Source organism: Nansenia antarctica (assembly GCF_963989245.1).
Source record: "Nansenia antarctica genome assembly, chromosome: 9".
Taxonomy (NCBI): domain Eukaryota; kingdom Metazoa; phylum Chordata; class Actinopteri; order Argentiniformes; family Microstomatidae; genus Nansenia; species Nansenia antarctica.
In genome coordinates, this window is record NC_137679.1 from 19,836,416 (window position 1) to 19,861,622 (window position 25,207).

The following is a 25,207-nucleotide window of genomic DNA, read 5'->3' on the forward strand; positions in this document are numbered from 1 at the left end:
TAAATCTATTGAGAGATTTCTGTGACAAGTGTTGGAGTAAATAACACACAAATAACAGGGATAAATAACTTTTGAAAAAAATATATCAAACAACAGTTTTCTCGTAAAGTGATCTCAAATTAAATGGCCCAGAGATTATGTCCACGCCCCCATGGTCACTTAAACAGGCTACGCACTGCACTGTCCGTAGTCAAAACTCCCTCATTCAATCGCAACTTCTCAAATAGTACAGAGACAGAGAAAGCCGACCAAAGCACTGGAGACGTGACAGGACTAAACGCTTTGAAAATGGATGCAAATGTAGTGATTGCGGGGACGGACAGGGTTGGTAAATCTGGTAGGAAAACATTATATCCTCATTACTGCTTTTTGGGCACAAGCCAATGTCGTGATAATTGTTTCTTAATTGGCGTGGATCACCGTATTTACTGAATGATGATTTTTTTTTACAGCGCTTGCGGTCCGCTTCCTAACTCGAAGGTTCATCGGAGAATACGGGGATATAGGTAAGTTATGCCTGTCTGCACTGCACAGTAGTGTAACATGAATTACATTTATCTCTTGTATGTACTTTGAATGTAAACAGATATCATTTTGTCCATCAATTCCTCCCAGAATCCATCTACAGTCACAATGTTATCTTGGATGGAAAGGACATAACCTTTAACATCTGGGATTCACCATATTGCCAGGTGAGAATGGGATATAACGTCGGCGCTACTTAGTTTAACACTTCGGCACTTCTTAACCGTGGTATCTAAAAATAATGTATATATTTCTCATGCATTATCATATCTATTATACTGGTGTATTTTGGTTGGCTTTTTAACTTTAGTCATTGATCAAAGCTACTTCATTCAGTACTGCAAGCGTTGAGAATATTTAGCACTTGGCAGCATAGGCCTACATAGAGCACTTCTGTAAATCACGTTTGTATGTGGCTGAATGGAACACAGAGAGTGCTGCCATTTATCCATACTGCAGTGAGGGTCACTGCCAAGTACTGCATGGTTGGCTTTGGCTTGAATGAATGTTTTAGCAGCATCAGTGCCACAGTGACTTGGTCTCCCTCTGCTCAATACATATACAGACTTGTTGTATGAAGACTAACTCATACCTTTTGCTCAAAAGACTCTTCACTGCTATGGTGTTGTGCTTGTGTGATGCATCAGATATTAACATCAAATAAAATCAAGTGTTTCTTGTTGTCTGATCCCCCTTTTGCAGGACTTGTCCACTGAGAGCTCCCTATATGAAAAGAGAGTACAGTGGGCGGACGGTTTTGTCCTGGTCTACAGTATCTGTGACAGGGCCAGCTTTAACTCTGTCGCCAGGTTCATCCAGACCATCAAGACCAGCAAGGGCTACCTGGGTATAGAGAAGGTCCCTATAGTCATCGTTGGCAACAAGAGGGACCTCCATCATCGACGGACAGTCCTTAGTGAGGAGGGCAGGCTGTTGGCCCTCAGCACAGACTGCCAGTTCTATGAGGTTTCAGCTGCTGAGAACTACCACAGTGTCCTGATGGTGTTCCATGAACTTGTGGACAGGATACGGGAGTCCAAGTCTGCCATCAAAAAGCCAGCTGGAATCAAGGGTATTGTAAAAAGCATGTCTGCAGTATTTGCCAGGAGACGGACAGATTCGCTGTAAGAGGATTAGTGACTTGGAAGGGAGGACAAAGTTATACACTGTAATCAATGTATGGGTCTGTAACACAAGTTACTATGTGATCCATTGAGGGAGTTCTAATAGCCTGAGGCTGGGTTGTTACCTGGTGTACAATTATGCCAAAGGCATCCAGGGAGTGCCTTAAGGCTTGAACACTGCAATTTCAGCGGCAGGCACAACGGCACTTGGCAGTGCAGGTGTGGAAATTGAGACTACTGTGTATGCAGAGTTCTTTCTGTAGTTGTGGCTGTCACAGGATAAAACTCACTTTGAGAGAGTACGCTGTCAAGAGGGATTACAGACTTTGTATTGTTTAAAAGAAACAAATGTAATACTGTAACTGTCTAAAACGTTGCTCCTTACACTGAAAATGACTGAAAAGAAATGCATGTGAATGAAATAGCCAAAATAAGTCCAAATGTATTCCATTGGGTGTATGATCAAATGTGCCATGGTTATTTTGCCTTAGAACACTTTCATTAAGCAGACCATGTCACATTAAGTCTGATTCATACACCAAAGATCACTTATGTTCTTACAGACTACACACCACATCAAGAGCATAATCCTCTCTACAAAGGTGCCTTGCAGTTTTATTCATGATATTGTCCTTTCCAATCTATTGACCAGTTTCCCCACCCGACACTGAGATTTCACTGGAAAAGCACTTAATACTTTTACATGAACATCACTTTTTTAAACCAACATGAGCACTTTTGATCACATGATGTCCATATTGGTTGTCACCAAGATGGGAAACAATGACAACATTGTAGCCACGTGTATGCAATTGTATGTATACTGCAGTTCAATCATTGTACAAAACAAATGACATATGCAAATGTACAAATATTTGATGTAGGCTATTGTACTGTATATAATGTATATATTCCTATACTGAAATGAAATGTTCCTGATATTTAATTGCAATGTGCTGAATAAAAATGTTAAAACTTGCTATTCAATTGTTAAATTATTATAGAGACGTGCAGTATGACTAAAATAATTAATCTATGTGTGATATATGTTTTCGTTCAAGGTCAGAATAATGAGCAAAGCATGACAGACGGAAGAAATAGAATTATGTTCAGTTCAGATGGAATGCCTATTAATTGAGTCATCCAACAGATTCATGGCAAATATGGTTTGAAGTCCTGTTTGGTGGTAGAGAAACAGTGCAACGTGATATATATCTATAAGAATCAGTAATGATAGCAATGTTTGAGGAAAGGATGAGATACCGCTCTCTTCTCAAGTTAACATAACAGATATTTCCACAAGAAATTAGAAAATGTTTTCTCATTGGTAGGCAGCAAGAAAGAATAAGTCTGGTTTAACTTGAAATCCCATTTATTAATCTCATTAATGGCTGATATAGGGAAAGAAAAAGCTAATGCCAGGATCAAGATGCTTAGCTTCATGGATTGTGTGTGTGTGTGTGTGTGTGTGTGTGTGTGTGTGTGTGTGTGTGTGTGTGTGTGTGTGTGTGTGTGTGTGTGTGTGTGTGTGTGTGTGTGTGTGTGTGTGTGTGTGTGTGTGTGTGTGTGTGTGTGTGTGTGTGTGTGTGTGTGTGTGTGTGTGTGTGTGTGTGTGTGTGTGTGTGTGTGTGTGTGTGTGTGTGTGTGTGTGTGTGTGTGTGTGTGTGTGTGTGTGTGTGTGTGTGTGTGTGTGTGTGTGTGTGTGTGTGTGTGTGTGTGTGTGTGTGTGTGTGTGTGTGTGTGTGTGTGTGTGTGTGTGTGTGTGTGTGTGTGTGTGTGTGTGTGTGTGTGTGTGTGTGTGTGTGTGTGTGTGTGTGTGTGTGTGTGTGTGTGTGTGTGTGTGTGTGTGTGTGTGTGTGTGTGTGTGTGTGTGTGTGTGTGTGTGTGTGTGTGTGTGTGTGTGTGTGTGTGTGTGTGTGTGTGTGTGTGTGTGTGTGTGTGTGTGTGTGTGTGTGTGTGTGTGTGTGTGTGTGTGTGTGTGTGTGTGTGTGTGTGTGTGTGTGTGTGTGTGTGTGTGTGTGTGTGTGTGTGTGTGTGTGTGTGTGTGTGTGTGTGTGTGTGTGTGTGTGTGTGTGTGTGTGTGTGCAAAGCTGCTGAATATTAAAGTTGGTCTCAGACATTTTCTATTAGGTATTTGTCAAAAAGAATGGTAGACATGCTTTGGCTCTTTTCTCTCCATGTCCAATACTCACACTTTTCACACACTACACTTCCTTAGACAATGAGCTTGATTTTAACTAGTTTGTTCATTGTTGACCAATCAAATCATATTTGTCAACACACAATAGGACTTGCTGTTACAGGATCAAAGTAATTACATTATTGCTGTTACTGTACAATAATTGCTGCTATCTGACAAGTATCATGCTTCATGCTTCATCTTATGTATCAGAGTTGTGTCCTCAGATAACAGAACTCCACAGTGACTACCCCAATGTTTGTTTTCAGTGGCAGAGTTGTTGTGGTTGGAGTGCACGCACAGTGCACATATGTGACAGCAGCTGGGGAAAGCGGGAACAAGTCAGCAACCGAACAAATGTTCAGACTTTTATTCTGCAATGCGATGTGTTCAGTGAGTAATCCCCACTACTCTACACTAACTAGGTAGTAATCCCCACTACTCTACACTAACTAGGTAGTAGTGGGGATTACTCACCGAATCCATTGCATTGCAATATTTTCGCAATACATTGCAAAGTCAGCAACCAATCAACATATCATGCAAGGAGCTTTGGGACCTCAGTGGTGTTTCCTCTCTGTGGGATGTGCTAGGTAGAGACAGGGCTGTGGGAGAACCCCAGTAGCATCCTCTGTCTACTGGATGATGGGGATCTGCTTCAGGATCTGCTTCAGGACCTGCTGTTTGAGGAAATGGGCTTCATCAGAGATCTGGGGCTCCATGGGGCTCTCCTCCAGGTCCTCAGCCCTAGGACTACAGCCTGGTTTAGATCCCCCACTGGAGGAGGAGGAGGAGGAGAACGCTGAGACCTGTGTAAGAAAACATTGGCAAGATATAACATTGGGGAATGGCAACGACCTGGTGAATCAATACATTAGTGATAAGCTAGAGTGTCACTGAGAAGTCATAACCACTTATAAACAATAACAATGCAATTTAATAGATTCCTTAAAATATGTGACATGTTTTGCTAATTTCTTTTTCATTAGTCATTGATAATTCCAGCATACATTGTTGGCCTCATACAGTAATATGACAGTGTAAGTCTGTTCCAACACTTCAACATTGTAAACCTGTTATTTCCTGAATGCATGGGCTCTGCCGACTGCACAGTACTCTTCTTCATGGGGGGTGGGTTGTTAAAGTTCTGTCTTCCTAAACTAACGATAAATTCCTCTCAGCTACCAGGAGACGATTCTCCTGAGGAATTCCACCAGTTCACTAAGGAGTGTTCCAGTGAACTGGGCTGACCAGAGAGTGGATACGCTAACTCTTCCCTCATACCTCTCAGGAGGTCTCCTCCTATAGGGCCCTGGGAGGTGGTGGCCTTGTTGGCAGACACCATCTTGGCAGGCTCCACGGCAAGTAAGCTGGTGCCAGACTTTGAGTCACCCCTGTAGTCTGGATGTGTCTGAAGATCCACTGACAGGAACATGCCAGGGGTTAATGAATGAAGGCTGGCTCTGTCTGTGGCCCAAACGGCTCCTTGTCACATTCCCTGACCCCCTCAAGGCCATTCCTCAGCAGGATTCTGGTGTTATAAACCAGCCTGAAAGAGACGTCTCAGAAAACTCTCTGCTTTATCCACCGGAGGATTGTACTCTGGCAACGAAATTAGCAACACATAAATAATGTCGGAATATTTTTTATTTTAGTCAAATTAAACGAATGAGCTTGAGATATGATCCTATGTGCCTTTCAAATCAAAACAAAAATGCTGTTTACATCAGCAGGTAGAAGAAGCACACACCGTAGATGTCAGTGATGTCCTGTTCCACATGGCTAGCTCTCCGGGGGCTCTGTTTTACAAGGGGTGTGCAAGCTTTTCTAAGCCTCTGGTATCCCCAATCTCCTCCACATGTATAGATACACTTTCGTTACTGGAGACAAAGATACTGGGAGTCTAAACAACGCAGACAGGTACTTACAAGACCGTTTAGTTACAAGACTAAAACATGACTAAGCTTGAACATTTCTGTCTTGCGAATCCAAATTGACATGATAAATTTGCTTTGACCACAACAACTTGAATGCAGGATATGCCAACACATCTTTAAGATGATTAGTGTATTCTAATCATCTAAAAGATGCTCTAATTGATTGGATTTGAACCCCAAAATACTGCAATATAGGCTACTGGTGCAATACACAGACATTGTTTGTCTCCAAACGAAAGACAAATGTTTGTGGTTTATTCATCAAACCAAAGAGTTGGGAAATGCTGAACTATCTGCTGTTGTTGCACATAACAAAGCCAGCAGGCAAAATGCTTAGTTCAAGACATGATCAACACAAGTTTGAGAGACCCTATAGAGTCTTGTCAGATATTGCTGCTAGGTAAAGAATACATTTGACAGCAATTCATCCAAGTAATTTGAACTATGCTCCTTTTCATCTGATTTACTTTTTGTTATTGTCTATATAGGGATGATGTAATGACCGTCACAGAGTATGTTTGAATTCAAGTCAAGATCTGTTTCTTCTTAGTCACAAATGCCTCCTTGTCTGAGGTAAGCATCTACAATGACATCTTCAAAATAACCTGTCGTTGCGTATTTCAGACACATGATGTGCCAGCTGGGTTGGTGAGTAATCAGAATATCAGACAGTGTTTTCCCAGAAAAGCCAGCAGGGTTTCTCCTCAGTATGGGACTCTTCCAGCTAGACTTGCCTGCTGTTTGTTCAGGGAATCAAAACCTGTATGACGGCCAAGAGATAATGGAATGAGAATCCGATTGATTTATTATCTTTCATTAGGAGGGTCCTTTGGCAAGTAGATGCTTGTATGATCTAGAATGGTCCAACAATTTCAAGCAAGCTTCAAACCATCTAATCAACCGCTCATACCTTCAAGCAAATCTGTAACTAGAACTAAAATAAGTTATCCAGTTATGCCAATAACAAGCCTTAACAAGTTATGCCTTCTTGCTCAGACTGCTAACACTGTAGCACGTTTTCCCAAGACATAGCTGATCAATGCCCTCACGCAAACGCAATGTAATTTCCCTTTTCCTTATTGAATACAACCAGGTCGTATCACATTAATGAGAAGGTACCGTAATTATGTTTTATGCGTTAGGGGGTCACCCATTGCACAGGAAACTTGGACAACACAAAAAAATCAAGATCAACACTTACTAACTAAAGGTAAACAAAACATGCATTGATAGTATTTATCTAACCATGATCCATTTTGGTGCCAGATACAGTATACTCGCCTCATGACTTTTACAATATATACAATAAAATACAAATTAGAAGAAGAGCTTAACTGAATGCAAGCTATTTTCTCCAGTGCACTGTACAGTACATATTGTTCTGTTTGTTTTCACATAGACCAAAATTATATTACTTACAGAATTAGACTGGTGGGAGGAAATAAAATGCTTCAGACAATAGTACTATGCTCATGATGCCCCAGATAGCATCACCCCAGTTCCTGTTTGACATGTTGCCTAGGAAACACTGAGACATGGACATGTTCAAGACCCCTGATTGAAGTAGTTAGTTCATTTCCAGCGCAAACATTTTTTTTTTTTTTTTAGAGGACTTATAATGAGTGTCATCATCAATTCCTCAGTAGTCATAGAACAACGCACCTTCAACCACAGGTATAAAACAACACTCAAACAAATAGTTCAACATTTGTGGCCAAATCTCCTCAAAGAAGAGAGCTAATTTGAAGTGATTGTGGCCAGATATTGTGTATGAAAACTTCTTGTATAATATGTGAGAAGAATCAAGAACATCTAGAATTAGAAAACATATGACATCAATACAGATTGTATTAAATTATAGAACAAGGTAGGTACAGGTCAAAGCAGCTACAGGTCACATCTCATTAAACACAATAAATCCCCTGTCCTGAATCCTACATTAAGGCACCATATGCCACTCTGACATTGACTTTCAAACTCCCAATAAACGATTTACCATGCTCCAAGCAGGGGGTCTGGAATGTGTGAACTGTTAAACTGTTGGGCCTAAGTGGACCTTTTTGCACACAATAAAGATTAACAAATGCGTTAACTGTTCAAAAATCCTAGCTATCCAATACTCATTTGCCATTCCTGAACTCCCCAACAGAGAATTAAAACCCCCTGCAGAGCTGGTCTCCTTAAGTGCAATCCAAATATGGCCTTCCAATGCTGGTCGTGCAGTCTGTCTGACAAGTTACCCATAATCTCCTCCCCTCCCCTTTTGTCTCTAAGGAGTGGAAATTCACTATGCACAATACTCTCAGCACTAGCCATTTCATCTGTGTATCAAAACATGTCCTTGTTTTTCTTTCCATGCAACTTTTAGTGAATCTTTTTGATAAGATTGCATACTATCTGCACTTATACTGTACTTTTTCATAGTACACAAACACAGCCGTCAGTCAGCCCGCTGTCAGAGCACAGCCCTCAGTCAGATGTCTTAGAGACTAATGACCAGCCAGAATGGCGGAGACATGTCAGCTTTTCAAATAAACTCCTTTTTTAATAATACAACAATAATATTAGAAGTTATGTGTCATAATACAAAGCCAGCAAGAAAAAAAGCCAGCACAAAAAAAAGCAGATCTCAGGGGTGACTGGCTGTAACAACATGGCTTCACATCACGGCCTGGACAAGAGACATGCCCCTGCACATGTCTGGGCTGTGACTGGATCCTCCATTCCCCTGCTACCTGCATTACAGCAGCTCATGTCTCTACTCCGGAGCTGCATCCTGACCCAAAACACATTGCTCCAAATAAATCAAACTGAATCAAACCAGTGAATGCTGCAAGCAAGCCCTTTCGCAATATGTCTAGCAGCAAGGTTTCCCCATAAATGAGACCCAAGAACTAAGCTGTTCTACAGCACAGATCTTAAATCTTAAATCAAGCAGCAAGGTAAACAGTACAGATTAAAATCATCATCCCTTAGGTATTAGGTGTTAAGAGCATAACGGGTATGTAATAACCTAAAATGATGTTTTAGTCAGGTGAGAGGACAGAATATGGATCCCTCTGGTTTTTAACTGTCTGTCAGTAAGCAATGCAGCACTGTATTGTGACAGGTCTGTAAGCCATCTCCTGTGTAGAAGGTGTTAATGGTAACTATTAGTGAGAAAGCTGAGAATTCTGCAGGGTCAGGCTGCACTCTCAAAGATCTGAGGGGAGTGTGCACATGTGCACGTGTAGGCACACACACACACACACACACACACACACACACACACACACACACACACACACACACACGTTGCAGCACATTGAGTATGGTATTCATTCAATTGAATGGTATTCAATTACTGTGAACCCACACACACTGAGAAGAATCGAAGGGAAAGATCTCTTGTTGTTGGCTGGCCCAGTCTGCAGGTAGACCCTGGGTCTGAGTATAAGGACTATTGGATCATTACAGAGAACACAACAGCATATCAATGGTAGAACATTATTTCCTTGATGAAATCACTGACACCTAGTATTGCTGTTTTTGTTTGAGGAATTGAAACTCATTCAAGTAGTTGTGGTTGAATTCACACAAGAGCAGTTTCTCATTCCTCTCTTATATTGATCTGCAAAACTATGTTGAATGAATAGATACTGTAGGTCTAGAGTCTTCTGCTATTTTCCCTGATATTATGTGGCTGCTGGAAAATCTTTTCATGGTGATGCAGAAAATGGCCAGTTATATTTTGAGCTAACACAGGGAATTTAGATTAGAATTTACAGGGAATTTACAGAAAGATAGCATCATGCAATTCTGCTACAGCCAATATACATGTAGCTCTGTCTTTTTAAAAACCCAGTATTGAGTAAGCAGATTGTCTGACATCAAGCCAAGTCTACGCCTCCCCTGGGAGGGACTATCCCCTCAGGTCCAATAACGGCATTGGAGAATGTTGATAATGTGTTAGAGCAAGGGGCCCCACTGAACAAAATGTTCCCTGAGTTTACATATGAATTCTATGAATAAGAACACTTCATCAACAATTTGCCACTACCAGTGGTGTTCTGTACCAATCAACTGTTTATTTGACTGACTTAAAAGGTATTATGATTTCACTTTCAAAGCACTTCTGAATGCTACATGGAATATAGATTTACTGTTACGCAAAATCAAGTCACCGTGTCCCAATGCAGCCAGGCACTATCCAGTACTGTAACCACTACATGCATCCACAGCATAAAGACATCCATCTGTTATCAGATTATCTCTGCTCCCTCTCCCAGTGTGAGGCAGCCATCTTTGCAGGCCAGAGCTGATGTTTGACAACAGATAATGGGTGATTGGGTTGAGTGCAATGAGCAGAGCTTTTCCTTAAATGAGGGGTTCACGTGAAGGTGAAGGTGATGCTAGACAGATCCATGGACATTAGGGGGGAAATCAAACCAGGCACAGGGATGACTGACTCACCACACTGATATGGGAAACACTCTTCACCACGTATTCACGTGTGCTGCCCAAGGTCTCAATCAGCACATCCAGCCTTTCCTTAGCCAGGATAAAGGTGGTCTGAGGGGCACTCTTCACATTGGATACCACCGCCACGTAGGTCCTCTGCAGCTGATGGCCCAAGTCACCGACCAGGCTCTGTAGCTCACCACCACTCTGCAACATAAGGACAAAAACACATTACAGGCAGATGAGCAATTCACTGTCTCTGAACTATTCTTCATCATGTTGCCCTGTACCCTTTTACACTGTGTGGCTCATTCCTGTCTGATAATCAAGCTGATGTTTCAGGAAATTAGATCTGCATACATAATTTACAGCACAAATTGACATACACAATGTGTCTTTTTAACATTTGGTCACTGTTCTTCATAACCTTGGCTGTGTGCCAGAATGTCCCAACTCTGGGGGGGGGGGGGGGGGGTGTTAATGTTGTGTAACAGCACTTCTAATCTCTTTGTGAAATATCTCTCTGTGCGATATCCATTCTCTAAATTATGCCTAGAAGGGGGGAGTCGCATGGAATGCATGCTGAATGTGAAGAATGCCCTTGATTAAATTTTCAGAGAATACCTCCATGTGGTACATCAAAGGTCACATTGGGGAGACTATTTTAGGCATCCTTCAGTGGGGCAGACATGACACCATCTATTGACAGATCTATTGAATCACGCATGGTTTAAGACAAAAACATTTTTAGGTTTTTTAGTAAATGATTGTAAGCGGTGAAGCAACAGAATAACCTTAGTGATGACTGAGAAAGATCTTCGGGTGATATATTTCACGTTTGAGGTCAGATCCACTGTGCTAACTGCCTCCAGGTTCTTCATGGCATAGCCACCCTGTCAGGGAGAAGAATCAGCTAGCTCAGTCATTTGTCTCTCTTCATTTCCCTTCAGTCTGAATATACAATGTGTGACAGCGATTGATATGCTTATGTTGCAAAACATAAATGTTTTTGGTTTTTTTCTGCCTTGTCATGTTTTATTTGTAAACTGTGATAAGTGTTTCTCTACAGTTTTGTAATAGTGGTCAAATAGCCTCCAAGACAGATACTGAACAGCCAGCCCATCAGTTAGTAGTATACAATCGGTAGTGACCAGCTTTAACAAAGCTACAACCATGAGAAAGTCCTATCAAAAGTTCTAAGCTTTTGTATTTATCAGCTGACGTCAGAATCAAGGGCAACTTAATTGTATCGTCTTTGATCCTCACCAGAGTGCATTCTCGTACATGTCCACTCTCGTACATGTTTAGGACTCACGCCAAAGTAACAAAAACAACTGTCATTAAAAGAGGTCGACCATCTGCACTGCTACAATGAATTCTACAGAGTGCAACAAAGGTAGTCATTCTGAACCAGGGAGGCAAAGGGGAGTGCAATATGCAAAATATCTATCAGCACAATCTCAGGGATTCAAGGACTAGCATTTTTATTTATACATTTTTGTTGAGGTTTTGTCAATCGTGCATCTTTCAAACATTTTGAATTGGACTTATCTTGCACTTTTCTGAAGTAAAGACTGAAAAAGACTGAACTTTTCGTGCACAATGGGTTTCTCTGCAATGTTTGTATGGCCCCTCCTCTCTCTCTCTCCTAACATCAGATGACCTAATATAAGCAATCTGACTACGAATCAGCTGTACTTAGACATTAAACTAACCATCATTTTCATTCCTCCCTAATCATTCACAGGTATTGGGTCAGAGACTAAACGGACAATTGGCTCTTACCAGTGGAGACACACCAGGGATGCGTGTGACCAGGGCCTGACCTTGACTCCTGGTGTGTTGGAGCTGTATGGCTGTCTGACTGTAGACACGTCTGCACACTGTGCTGGCCAGGGCCCCCAGCCTTCTGTGGCTGGGCTGAGGGCCAGGAGCGTTGACATCAGACTCCTGCTCCCACAAAGTGTCAGATTCTGAAAGAAAGACAGAGAGCTCTTGGTTGCTGGACAAGCCGATACAGAACGGGGGGGGGGGGGGGGGGGTGTCACTTTCATATTGTAGCTGTTAGATTAACACATTATCTTATGATTCCAACATTGAGAGACAAGGTTACAGTTCCATTGATGTAAGCAGAACTGGCCAATCTTTCCCTCTCTTTGGGCTTCAAGTTACTTAGATAGTTACCATGACACATCCACATTTCTGTTTCTTTCTTTTCTTCCCCAAAACGTACATTATGTATGTGGATTCATTGACAAGACAACTCGCCAGACACAGACATAAATATAACCGCAAGCGGCAATGGGGCGTGTTCCTACAGATATGCCCCCATAACCATAAATGGGGTGAGATTGACAGACACGGGGTAGACCTACAGACAGGTTGTAGATTGACAGACACGGGGTAGACCTACAGACAGGTTGTAGATTGACAGACAGGGATAGACCACTCACCTAATATGGGCCAAGTTGAACTCATGATATACTAAGCTATGATATTATGAACTACCCTAGGACCACGGGCCTGTAAGGTACCAGTCACCCAATTATGACCTGATATACATAGGCTACTATGCTATCATGATAATATACACTAAGCGTAAATACAAAAATGCATTGTGGATTAACCTTCCCCAGTTAATGACCATGTTGTATAGTTTATGTCAAGCATTTTGCTACTTATAATGTGCTTACACTATATTCTGCAAGCCTAGCATAGTATGCCACCCCCATCTGACTGAATCAGGTTAAGTGGTCATGAGAAGATGAGTTTTAAAGTGCTATATTAGCATTAGCCTTAGCTTTTAGCCAAAATGGTCAAATTTCAAAGGCCTGTTTTTTTTATATCTGGAAATGCTTCAACATGGTAACACATTGTAGTGCCAAGATGCATTCTTAATCACACATGGGAGGTATATGTTTTCAATATATTTATGGAGTATGTTAAGTGATATGAAGCAGAGTAAAGTTGTCTGTGTAGGCTATTTGTGAACGATATATAATGTTACGGTAATTAAATTACGTGATTTTATATACGTTTGTCCATTGTCCATTTAATGATTCATAAATAACTGTCTAGACTGTCATGGAATGTTCATGTTCGAACAATAACACACACAACGTATTTTGGTCGAAGGACCTATGAAGCAGTGAGGTGAGGCCAGGTAATTTATTTTGCCTGCGGTGCAGTCTTTAGGCTGTGTTTACTTTATTTATACTGTACTTTCCTTAATTTATCAATGTACATAGCCATTTGCACTTCAGCTTCAACACTACTTCTTTATTTTTGTATGTGTGCAACTAGATATGTACACATCCATGTACATAGCAATTCAAACTTCAGCTTTGCACCTATTTATTTGCTTTTTACTCTGTGTGTTTACTTTCTACTTTCTACTACTTACCTTTGCTCTTGTCTCTTGATATGTTGAAAACATTTACTTTCTCGAATGCTCCTTGTTGTTTTTTCTCCTGTTTCTCCTATTTCCTGCCCATGTTCATCACTACATTTTCCTTACTAAAAGCACATTTCCCCCTTCCTAGTGACTCTTTATTTAATGTTGCTTCACTCATTCACTAACCTTGTCATTGCCTCTATGCTGTATATTGATCCCATTCAGCTTAAAGGCCTGAAGGCTGTTTGTTTAGGGGGGGATAATCATCCTACCTAACTATGCCGGATGCACTTCAAACTGCATGATTTGTCAGGTAAGTGCCTGAAATTGAATTTGTGTCTCACAAAATGAGCATCTTAGAGTCTTAGAAGATAATGCAACAGAAATAAAGGTTACATGTGTATCATTAGGCCCTGCTAGACCTTTTTATGTTTGGATGTCCACGTGAGAGGGGAATTATTCAGAGTGACACACTTCTACAGTTGGGCCTACTGTACATACACACAGGGCAGGTTGTAATAAGAGCAGGGCAGTGAATGGGAAACTTACTCTGAGCTTAAAGGCCTGAAGGCTGTTTGTTTTGCGGCCCTTCGATGTGGGGTAGGAGAGGACGCTGATCATTCCCAAACCCCGAGGTTCCCAGCCCATGTTAGACTATTTTATCATATGACAGACAGAACACAGCTAAGAATAGGCCTGGAACCATATGAAGCTTAAAGCAGGGACATGGGTCACCAGTCTTCTTGGGGAGTCATTACCAGTGATGTCCAGAGCCTGGTTCAGTGAGAGAGCTCAACTTTAGCCCTGTGATGATGAGCCTGAGGGAGCCTGTTATTTCTCCAGAGAGCCTGGAGGCTCAGCACATCAAATTTGAGCATCCGTATGAGTAGGGATGGGAATTGAGAACCAGTTCCAGTTGAGAACTGGTTCCAAATTGTTCCAATCCATCGGAATTGGACGCCTCCAAGGTTATTGATTCCTTTTATCGATGCCGGCATGTTTTTCTGACAGTTGTGTGTTGCAAAAACTCATGCGCCATGATGTCAAACTCTGCGTCTGACGTCAAACTCAGCGGTGTAGTATCGGAGTGTAATGTTTTATTTAGTCACAGCAATGACAGTATTCAAGCACCTGGTATCCGTTCACAAACTTTGTTTGAGAAAGCTGATAAAGTAGCATGTTATCTATTTAAAATGTGACAAACAAAGTAAAACGAAATGCAACGTCGTGGATTCTAAATGGTAGACGACCTGGACGTTACTGCCACTGAATAAAAACGCGCCCATTGATACTTTGCACTCCGTGGCAGATAGTGCTACCAACCTGTGTTAACGTTTGTTATATGTAAATGTTCCTTTGGTTTATTATATGGTAATTTGGTAATTATATTACGAAGTTACTCCAACTTCCAATTAATGAGACAACTGAAAATATAAGCAGTAAATGTAGTAAAATGCATAGTTTAATATTATCAGTATGTATGGCATAATGATACTGCTGGCTGCAGTGTAGCCTCTTTTCTAAATAGGACAGACATCAGTCTTCGCATGATCTTGTTTTAGCCACAGACCTTCTAAATTCTAAAGAAGTTTATTTTATGTGCCAGTTAAATTTTATATTTGGTTCAAGCTTATTCCCTTTTGAAAAGGAGTATTGTAATTTATTCAAATGTTACTAGGCATACATGCCTATTTTTTTTAAAGAATAATTGTTTATTTTATCAGTCCGTTTTAGATTTGATTTCCAAATTATATCCTTTTAAGAAAAGTAGCGCTGAAAACCTGTGTAGGCCTACTTTTTTCCCACAAAGAAAATTTATCAGGAATCGATAACGGAAACGATAAAGAATAGGACTGATAAGCAGAATCGATAATGGCATCGGTATCAATAACATCTAATCAATTCCCATCCCTACATACGTGGGCATTGTATGGATGTAGAGGGGATTACCCCCTGGCAGCTGAAGCCAAGTGCTTATCCTGTCTCTCTGAAGCAGGAGTGCAGCAGCACTGAAGGATCTGTACTAAGGCCATGAGGAGCAGGCAGGGGAACACCAGAGTGGACACTAGAGTGGCTTGTCTAGCCAGGCCAGGCAGGCACAACAGGTAGAGTAATCCATCCTATAGAATAGCTAGATAATTAGTGGTCAACTCAGTGGCTCATGACTCGCAGAGAGTGTTGTATAATCTGCAAGCATAAAAGTGGCTGTAATAAATGGTTTTGTGTCCCCTCTGGTTTTTACTTCCAATTGCAAAGCCAGAGTTGTCTTGAGGGAATTCAATTGAATGTAATATAATTATATTTCCACAATCCGCACATTATAATTGTAAAATAACCGATTCTTGTGCATGAGAATCCATGTGTAGAGGGTGAGGGGTTTTGAGTGTCTACTGCAAGTCCTTGAAAGTGATGTTATCAGTTTATCGTCCAGTCTAAAGCATACTATTGTGTTTTCTTTATGTACCCTGAGACGAAACATCTCTTATCTCCAGTCACCCAGCAGCTTGTCTGCTGTAACCAGAGGAACTACAATACTGTAGCATGGTGCCACACTGTGGTCATAATTGAAATAGCTTCAGGATTGTGTATGTTTTTTGGGTGCCATAAACAACATGAGAAGGTCTAGGTATCAGTCATTCCATTCTAAACAATATTGAACAAGAGGGAAGTGGCATTATCACTTCAATTCACCTACAGTACTTTTGCATATGTGTACCCTGTGAGTATATGTCTGGTGTTGAGAAAAGCACAATATTCTCAAAACGTCAGATCTACTCTATGGTCCAATTTGATTTGTAATGGAATAAACAGTATCTAAATATATGTGAGACGGTCTGGTAAAAAGGGCCGCAAGTTGGCAATTCTCAAGTCGCACAAATGAGCAAAAAGCCCACTCAATATAACAAACCACAGTTTTAGGATCACTAAATACTTCTAATTTGTTAGAAAACATAGGTTGTTTGCGAGTGGGTTTGGGAGCGTATTCCAGTGGTGGGCATGGAATCCCAACCCGGGTCCGCAAGTGATTTTCGCCGTTCACACATGAGCTAAATGCCCCAAAATTACCGGGTTTGCTCCCTTTCACACATAGCTCCGACCCGGGTCTACTTGAATCACGCATTCAACTGGATGCAGAACTGGGACGAGACAGGCGAGGAATGAACTGGAATGAGAACTGGAATGAGACTGCCATATACCCATGGGCGTCACCACCATATATTTGGGGGGGGACGTGTCCCCCCCACCTTTGAAACAAGGTAGTTTGGACCCCCCCACATTTGCCATCAAAAATATGTTGCATGACTGGTCAGCGTTATTTTCATTGCTTCACAATCAAATCCGTTCCACTTTATGAGTAGGGGATTGCCCATATCCAGAAATCCACTCCGCGTTTTACTTCTGTTTTTAACGGCACGCAGCATCAGACACGCACGCAGATTCAAAACATTCAGACTGAGGCAAGACGATATTTAGATCATCCACCAAGATGGATATAAGGATTTTTTTTTTCTAAGAAGAGAAAAGTAAGTCAAAGTCATCCAAGTTTTCCCGTGAGTGGCCAAACAGCAACATTGCGTTCTCCCAAGGTCAAACACAGCCAGCTTTTCTGATAAGAATGTTAGCACCTTATGAGACATTCTCTGTATTAGCAATAGAATTAGCATAGCCTACTAGCAACCAAATACGAGCTAGATCAGCTATATGGCACTAGCAGTTTTGTTAGGCATTACTAGTGCGGTTAGACATGTTTAAATGCAGAACAGACACAGGCGAAATGTCATCAAAAGCACAGAATGGCGACAAACACCTCACAGTGCTTACCTGTCCTGTCATTATTGCATCTCCTGCCCGTGTTCATTGCCCTGAGCATTTGCACTATTTAATTTGGCCATTGCACCCACCCAAAGAATCAATTTAGCATCTGATTGCTTGAGCTAGGGTTAAAAAATAAGAAGAAAACACCTGTTCCATTTATTTTTCTATTTCTAAAATGCTTGTGATTGTATTTTTTGTATTGATGATTGTATTTCTATGTCAAATGTTCTATTAGAGAAAAACAATATGAACAAGTGCTCAATGCATCCCCATTTCTCCTGATATAGGTGGTTGAGAGTGAGAGTGAGTCAGAGGCAGGGGCAGCAGGCAGGGGCAGTGGAGACAGCTCTAATTCACTCTTTGATTTTTGTTTTGTTTGTTATAGTTGTATGTTCTGCAATGCACTGAAGAGGGCTAAGTTTGATTGTAATAGGCTCTGAGTAGCCTAGGTACATATTTTATGTTTCCTCATAACTTTTTATTCAATTTGTTGACTCAAAGTTACCTCATTCTTTTCTAATTCACTCTTTGAATCTTCATATTTAATAAAGTACCTAAAAAGTGCCACGTGTCAGTGTCAGGCCTCTGTGAGTTAAACCAAAACATAATAGTAGTCAGTAATTGCAGACCATGCCAGCTCCAAGGAAAAACAAAGAAAGAGGGAGATTATTTTGGGTGTAAAACGCACCAGAATGCAGGAAATTGAATCTACTATTTAAAAAAAATCGGGGGGAGGACCCCCAGACCCCCCGAAAAATAAGTGTCCCCCCCCACATTCAAAAAGCTGCTGACGCCCATGCATATACCATATATATATATATAGATATATATATATCTGCCATATATCATACCTCCGTTTTATATGTATTTATCATCACATTTTTCATATTAATTTAACAGCGAGTCAACTCGTTTTATGTTTACCATCACCAAGTTCGCTCGCCAACTAAAGCACTTGATTACCGTTGATATAAACATAATATACTAGTCCAAAAGCACAGTATGGGAGAACTTACTGATGGTAAGCATAATACGAGCTCTCTGCCCTGCGGGCTCTCTCCCTGCTGACTGGTGTGGGTGCACTGCTCTGTAATGCATCTATATCACAAAATGTACATTTGATAAGTAGGTAAGCTAGCCAAGTAAGTAATCTAGCTAACTATGATTGGAAACAAAGTACTATCCAGTTAGAATTATAGAAGATCAAATTGTGTTTTCCTTCTGGTCTCGCTGCCTGGATTTGAACAGACTTTGGGATCAATTACAATGTCTCCAGTACATTAGAACTTTGCATCCTTTGAAAAATATAGTGGGATGTGAGGATCTTGTAACTTCTCAAACAATAGCAGCATTGAAATAGTTTAGTTTATGTTCAACTGGAAAAGGTAGTGAGCGCAGATCTTCGTGTTTTGACCTGAGTTCGTTAAAAATGCCTTTCCACCAAAGAACCGTGGAGCCGCGACCGTATGAGCAGGCTGCCCAGGTGAGAAACTACTCGCTGTGATTGGTTAACTTGTTCCATGTGAAAACGTCGGGCGTCAGACATATGTAACCCTTTGGACCAGGCTTCTGTTCACACATACACCGACCAGGTACATTCCATGGAATTATACATGGTCACGACCCGGGTAATTGCCTTGGAGGATTTCCCTAGTCAGTTGCGTTCACACATAACCCGGACCAGGGAAATTCCATGGAATATACTGGGTAGGCTCGTATGTGTGAAAGGGGTATTAGTGTGGGACGCCCTCGTGATCGACGCCTGTGTGTTGGCTCCCACAGAATCAGCTGGCTGGCAGCTCCTGGTGTCTCTGGCAGTGACCTGCCAGCCTCATTCTCCTAACTGCTATTTTCGCGCGTATCCTTGTTTGTCACATTAGATCAGACATAATGTTCCCAAAAAGACACTCGACGGAACTGTCTTTCAGGATTTTGCTTCCGCCTGTTAGACATTTCTGACAGGCATCTAACTTAATCTTGACAGTCAACCTCGTAGGTACCAGGTTAGTTCTGAGACATAAGTTGCCATGGTAACTCAGCAGCGATTTCTTTCAGCCACATTCAGGGAATTAGACCTCGGAATGAAATAGGCTAGGTGCACGATCTCCCTACTTCCTGAAAGGCAACTGGGATGAACATATCCTGTCTCACTCTATTGGTTTAATTGATTAATCAGCTGTGCAGTAAACTGTTGGAACACACAGTGCACAGCTGATTAATCAATTAAACCAATAGAGTGAGACAGGATATGTTCATCCCAGTTGCCTTTCAGGAAGTAGGGAGATCGTGCACCTAGCCTATTATTGCAAATTATCAAAACGAGCCTGGATTTTCCTTTATCTGCGTTCATGGAATACCCCCCTGTTTGGCTAGCCTAGTAAACAACACATGTAACTCACTAAGCTTAAGTACAAAGTACAAAAGTACAAAGTACAAAGCAGAAAGTGTGTCGGCAGACAACAGTGCCGTGAATCACGTACAGTATGTTGATCGATTAAATCTTCGTTTCGTAGACACTTTTTTTTTGTTCCATTTTGTAAACTAACACACAGACATGTAAACTAACACACAGACATGCAGCCATATTCATGGCGTGGTTGCAGGCGCAACAGCCAGTAAAAGGAAGGGAATACGTACGTCCCCCACACCACCGGAATACACCCGCAAACCCACTCGCAAACAACAACAAAACACTGTATTTAGTGATCCTAAAACTGTAGTTTGTTATATTGAGTGGGCTCTTGGCAACACTTCAACTTTCATAATATGCAAAAAAAAAAAAAGAGACTGTCTCACATGTGTTTGAGGCAACACTTTAAATTGCAACATTAAACAACAACATTAAATTGCACTTTAATGTACAGTAACTACATAGTAATAACTATGGCATCAACATTGCACTTACATAGCAACTACTAAGTAAGTGCCATGGAGTTACAGTCCAGCAGTATCAGTTACCACACAAGTGGTTATAGTCTGCTCGATCAATGTCAAAACTCTCTTTCCCTGGCAATAGATATTATTACAACAGTATTACTCCATTCAACATGGTCAAAGGTGACGCCAAATATCCCAGTGCATTCCCTTTTTGTAATAACTAATACCGCTAGACTGTAATTATGTAGCAATGACATATTAGTTACTATATACTGTACATACACTGTTAATAACAGTTATTACTACTGTATGTAGTGACATACATTTAAGGGCAACATAATATAAAATGAGTAAGCTACGATATACCATTCTCCTCAGAGGATGCAGGAAGAATATAGTTGACCAGACTTTCAGCCAGGGTCAGAGCCGTGGTGATGCCATCCTTGGCAGTCTGGACTGTAGAGATTATTGCCTCGACAAAGCCAGACGCCAGCTGTGGAACATAGGCAACAGATTAGTATGGGGGAGAAGTCATGCTGTGTAACAGTCATTTAGAAGGAGTCAGAAGTCTCCTTGCCTTCTCAGGGGGATACTGCAAGGCTGGGATATTATCCACCAGACGATCCAGCCCTTTGCATGCCATGTTGTTTGCAGCAGGAACTAGGGACAATATGATGATTTAAGAGAGGATTGTACCTTTTTGCAGCCAACTGATAGAGAGAACACATCTCTCCACATTGCACACAATACTATTAAAAACAAGGTTATAGTTAGTTCAGGGCTTGTGAGAAAAAAGATACAGACAAATCTGTAATCTTAACTAAGAATCAAACTTGAAGCAAATTACAAGGCTATGGGGGGCCTTGCATACTTAATAAGTATGCACATATACTCTGGTACAAGCCCAATCAGTCTTAGGGCCATTCATACTGTACTGAATATGAGTGTGACTGCATTGTCTTATGACAATGTGTTTATTTTACATGCATCGGTGTGGATGAAATCGTGCTATCTACTGTATCATAAGACAGTGGTGTGACTGTGAATGTGGATATACTCGATTCAAACAACAATGTTTAAGTACGCCATTGACAACACCTCTGTTGTCACCACAGATTATGTCAGCACAACACAGCACAACACTAATGGTGGGATATGACATCATTGACTATAATTAGGAGCTGGAATTCATGTGTACAGTACAGCAAAATACATCCACATACCAAGTTCTCTGTTTCTGGCACTGTAACTTTAGATACGGGACCTCACTAACATCCTTTTACTAAGCTTCACCTAGATCACTGTCATTGTGAATCAGCCAGCATCCATAAAAGAGGTCGCATATGATGCTGGTACTAATGATAAAGGCAAAACATACACAAATCCTAAGGTATTACGACAAAACTACTTATTTTGAGTGAGTAGAGCCCATCCTCTCGTGGAGGTATGGGGACTGTCTACCAGTGTTACTGTACAGTGACTGATGCTGACAGTTAGACAGAGAAGCAGAGTAGGTAGAGGACAGGAGGACAGTACTACTCACGCTGAGGCCCCAGAAATTGGATGGCAGGCTGGATGCTCCATACCACCAGGCTGCTGAGAGTCCTAGCCCCCCTCTCATACACCGCACACACAGAGCAGAAGAGTGGGTGGGTCTGCTTGGTGTTGATGTAGGTTCTCTCAATAACCTCACAGGTGTAGCTCACCGTGGGGAGGCTCAGGAGGCGTTCAAACACATTGTCCTGAGGCACATGGACCAACAATGTACTTCTCAGTCATGGTGATAGGATCAAACAGGCCAAAGGGTCTGTTAGAGTCTAGATTTAATGTGGTGTGTGCACCACATTAAATATGTGAGAGGTAAACAGAGTCAGTAGTCTCAATGGAGAGTAAAAACAACTGTGTAGGTAGTAGAACCAAAACATTGTGCTTTTCAGAGAAAGATAAAAATACAACAATCAATACCCACAATATGATTTCCCCAACTACCAATAGCAGAATTGCACTGGAATACATGCACTGGACCTTGAATAACTCTGCACTGCACTTTATATACAGCACTAGCCATGCACTGTCTGTCCTGTGTTGTCCTGTTTTTGCATTTGTATTTGTACTGTTCATATATACTGTATGTGGAAAAAAGCATAAATGCACCTTCTGTAAATGCCAAAACAAATTCCTATATGTGTCAAGCATAATGGCAATAAACGTTATCTGAATCTGAATCTGAAGAACTGATGTGTAGGTTGCTTATCTAATCTTACCTCATCGGCTTCGATGGATGTTGTTTTCTCTGGATCCATTACTTTATGTGGAATCAACTATCACAAAACATTAATTTAGTGCCCTCAGATAATCTCAGACAAACAGACAAGAAAAACAAGAAACATCTTAAGTGTCATAGAATCTTACCATTCACTACTGAGTTAGCAGAGCAGACTTGACAACTGCGCGACTCGCGTGTGCAAGAGCCAAATAAGAGGCGGAAACATGAGTGTACACCACACCCACTAAAAATATCCTCATAGATCCTCATTAAATGTCAAATTAAAACACACTCTGTCACTAATAAAGCTAAATCAGGTTTCAATATCAGTGGACAAATACAGTGTACAACATCATGCCACAAGTGTTAACTTTAGGCTACAGAGCTCCGCAGGAGGGCACCAATGTCCACAATATTTCATCACCGTAGCCTACACTACTTTCGCAATTTCTGTTCGCCAATTATTTTACAGACTTTTCACATAATTCGACGGTCTAGCTTTGTTTGAGATTAAACTCGACGCAATGAATACACACACATCTTTTCTAAACCTCCATAGGCGTTACTCAAACGAGTGCGATAGTTGTATGACTCAAGTCAGCATTAATTGCCTAGGGAACTATTCGTTCTATATTAGTTCTGCACAATGCAAATTCATTGATTTACACAAGGCCAGGGCATAATTGGGCACGGGCGTAGATGTCATTAAGCATGGTTGGGATATGTCGCGCTATATCTGATAATAAAGTTTCCGTAATGTATTCAATACATTACAAAGAGCCCATCCTCCGATTTCTGCCTCCACCAGCTTCCACTTGCTGAAATTATAGTTACACTTACTTCGTTTTTATCGATGGTGCCACAATGCATAATCGATAGTTGTTAGTTATTATTAAAGTTAGTTACTTGTAGTGCTATCGTTTATTAATGTGCTTATATAGAACTCTTATCTTTCATGTCTGATAAAGAAATACTCTGCCACATTTAAAAAAATATATATGTTTTTGCTGTTGACCTGCTAGAGGTGCCATGAGTATTGTTAAATTGCATAGAAATGCAGTAAATTACTAGCTTTAGTCTAAATTGAAAAACAAATTCTGGGAGAGGAGACCCTGCCCCCCTGCCCGAAGTGTACCGCCCACATATAAAATCCAACCTACGCTCGCGTAATTGGCAGCACAATGCAAAGACCCCAATAAAACCTGCAAATCCCTTGCAATAAAAGAGAAAAGATGACACCTTTGTATGACGCAATTCAGCATTGATTAACACAACAACGCTGTTGTTACAACAGGGCATTGGGATCAATAAGTCCCTTTGTTCTGCACAATTCAAGTTCAACTTTATGCATACAAAACATACATAGGACATCCTTTTCTCAAGAGTCATAGACAGTACATTCAGTAGAGAGAGGGGACAAAAACCATGACAGTCCATTACAAAGGATAAAAACTGTTATTGAACCTGGTGGTACCTATGGGATCAGATCGAACAGAGTGCTGGCAGGCTGGCTATAGTCTCTTATGACCTTACGTGCACTAGTACGGGACCTGTCCAACTGAATCAACTCGATGGAGCTGAGATGAGTGCTCACTATCCTCTCTGCTGTGCGCACAATCCTGCTGAGTCTGCCTCTATCATGTGCTGTTGTGTTGCCCTTCCACACAGTAATGGAGACAATGAGGATGATTTCTATCGTATAAAGGAATAATCCTGCCTCCGGGGTTAAATTACAAATAGAGAACTACAGTAAAACAGGCACCTTCATCAGCAAGCATCGATCTGTGAGAAAGCACTCACTCAGGACTACATAAATGGATAGATCTCACTCACTGTGTGTTATGTACTCTATGCACCGTGTATGTGTATGACCGCACCATGTTCCCCACAGTCTACATTACACAACTTGGCACTCAAGAAGAGCTATCTCCCTCAGCCCAGCGATACTGTTGAATGTGCATGGTTATGGGAGAATGTTTTTGAGTATGTGGTATAGAGTACCTGTGTAACCTTAAGTAGTATACAGTGTATTTGACCCTATACACAAGCTTTTAGTGCTATTGGAAGGATATTGAGGGAAATTAACAGGCCTTCAGCTTGTCCAAGCGTGGTAGTTTATCTTCTACCAGCCAATTTGTGGTGGTGATTACAGGGGACATCTATTTCCTGTGCTTGGCAAGCATTCGTCTTGAAATTGTTTCTAAGGACTTGCATATCCATTTACCATTGAACTGTTGAGAAAGATTCTAACAGATTCTCTTTTTAGCATTTTGTGATGTGCTACTTTTACATTTTACATGTTTACATTTGAGGAATTTAGGGGACACATCTATCCAAAGCGACTTACAATAAGTACATTTGTCTAAACTTGGTGAATCAACTATACATCACAGTCATCTTAAGTACTGTAAAACCTTTGATAAGAACAAGTGTTCCCGGCAGTCACAGAGAAAGGATTAGATTATTCATTCTTAATTTTGTGTTCATGTAATATGCACTGATCTTTGACTACTGATTTCTTCAAGTAGTGAAGAACATTTTGATCACAAGTGTAGTATAACGTTGTTATTTCAGGACTATGAATGACTAGATTGTGTTCTCATCCCTTGCTAATTTGAATAGAATTTGCCATGCTTGACAAAATAGTTA

The 25,207-nt window shown here is 41.1% G+C and overlaps 2 protein-coding genes across 4 annotated transcripts; one reads left to right on the forward strand and one right to left on the reverse strand.

Moving 5' to 3' along the window:
• The first annotated feature begins 224 nt into the window (after positions 1-224).
• LOC308164744 (ras-related and estrogen-regulated growth inhibitor-like protein) lies at positions 225-2,872 on the forward strand. The gene is made up of 4 exons (XM_080538765.1): positions 225-337; positions 453-506; positions 616-692; positions 1,228-2,872. The coding sequence occupies exons 1-4, from the start codon at positions 289-291 to the stop codon at positions 1,651-1,653; spliced, it is 606 nt and encodes a 201-aa protein (XP_080394891.1). The 5' UTR covers positions 225-288; the 3' UTR covers positions 1,654-2,872.
• A 784-nt stretch (positions 2,873-3,656) lies between these two features.
• Positions 3,657-22,863, reverse strand: plin1 (perilipin 1). Of its 3 annotated transcripts, XM_080539884.1 has the most exons (9): positions 22,705-22,863; positions 22,557-22,613; positions 21,836-22,034; positions 20,870-20,952; positions 20,659-20,785; positions 11,991-12,178; positions 11,000-11,098; positions 10,218-10,412; positions 3,657-4,637 (listed from the first exon to the last, which is right to left on the reverse strand). In XM_080539884.1, exons 1-9 carry the CDS (start codon positions 22,705-22,707, stop codon positions 4,464-4,466), a joined length of 1,125 nt encoding a protein of 374 aa, XP_080396010.1. In that variant the 5' UTR covers positions 22,708-22,863; the 3' UTR covers positions 3,657-4,463. The 3 variants fall into 3 exon arrangements, with proteins under 3 accessions (XP_080396010.1, XP_080396012.1, XP_080396011.1); XM_080539886.1 differs by lacking the exon at positions 11,000-11,098; XM_080539885.1 differs by lacking the exon at positions 22,705-22,863 and having other exon boundaries at positions 22,557-22,691.
• Positions 22,864-25,207: the final 2,344 nt, after the last annotated feature.

Coding starts and splice junctions, on each gene's coding strand:
- LOC308164744 (XM_080538765.1), top strand. CDS start 289: ATGGATGCAAATGTAGTGATTGCGGGGACGGACAGGGTTGGTAAATCT. Junction 507..615: donor CGGAGAATACGGGGATATAG/GTAAGTTATGCC, acceptor AATTCCTCCCAG/AATCCATCTACAGTCACAAT. Junction 693..1,227: donor GGGATTCACCATATTGCCAG/GTGAGAATGGGA, acceptor CCCCTTTTGCAG/GACTTGTCCACTGAGAGCTC.
- plin1 (XM_080539884.1), bottom strand. Junction 11,099..11,990: donor TCCCTGGTGTGTCTCCACTG/GTAAGAGCCAAT, acceptor TCTCCCTGACAG/GGTGGCTATGCCATGAAGAA. Junction 4,638..10,217: donor GTGTTTCCCATATCAGTGTG/GTGAGTCAGTCA, acceptor TTTCTTACACAG/GTCTCAGCGTTCTCCTCCTC.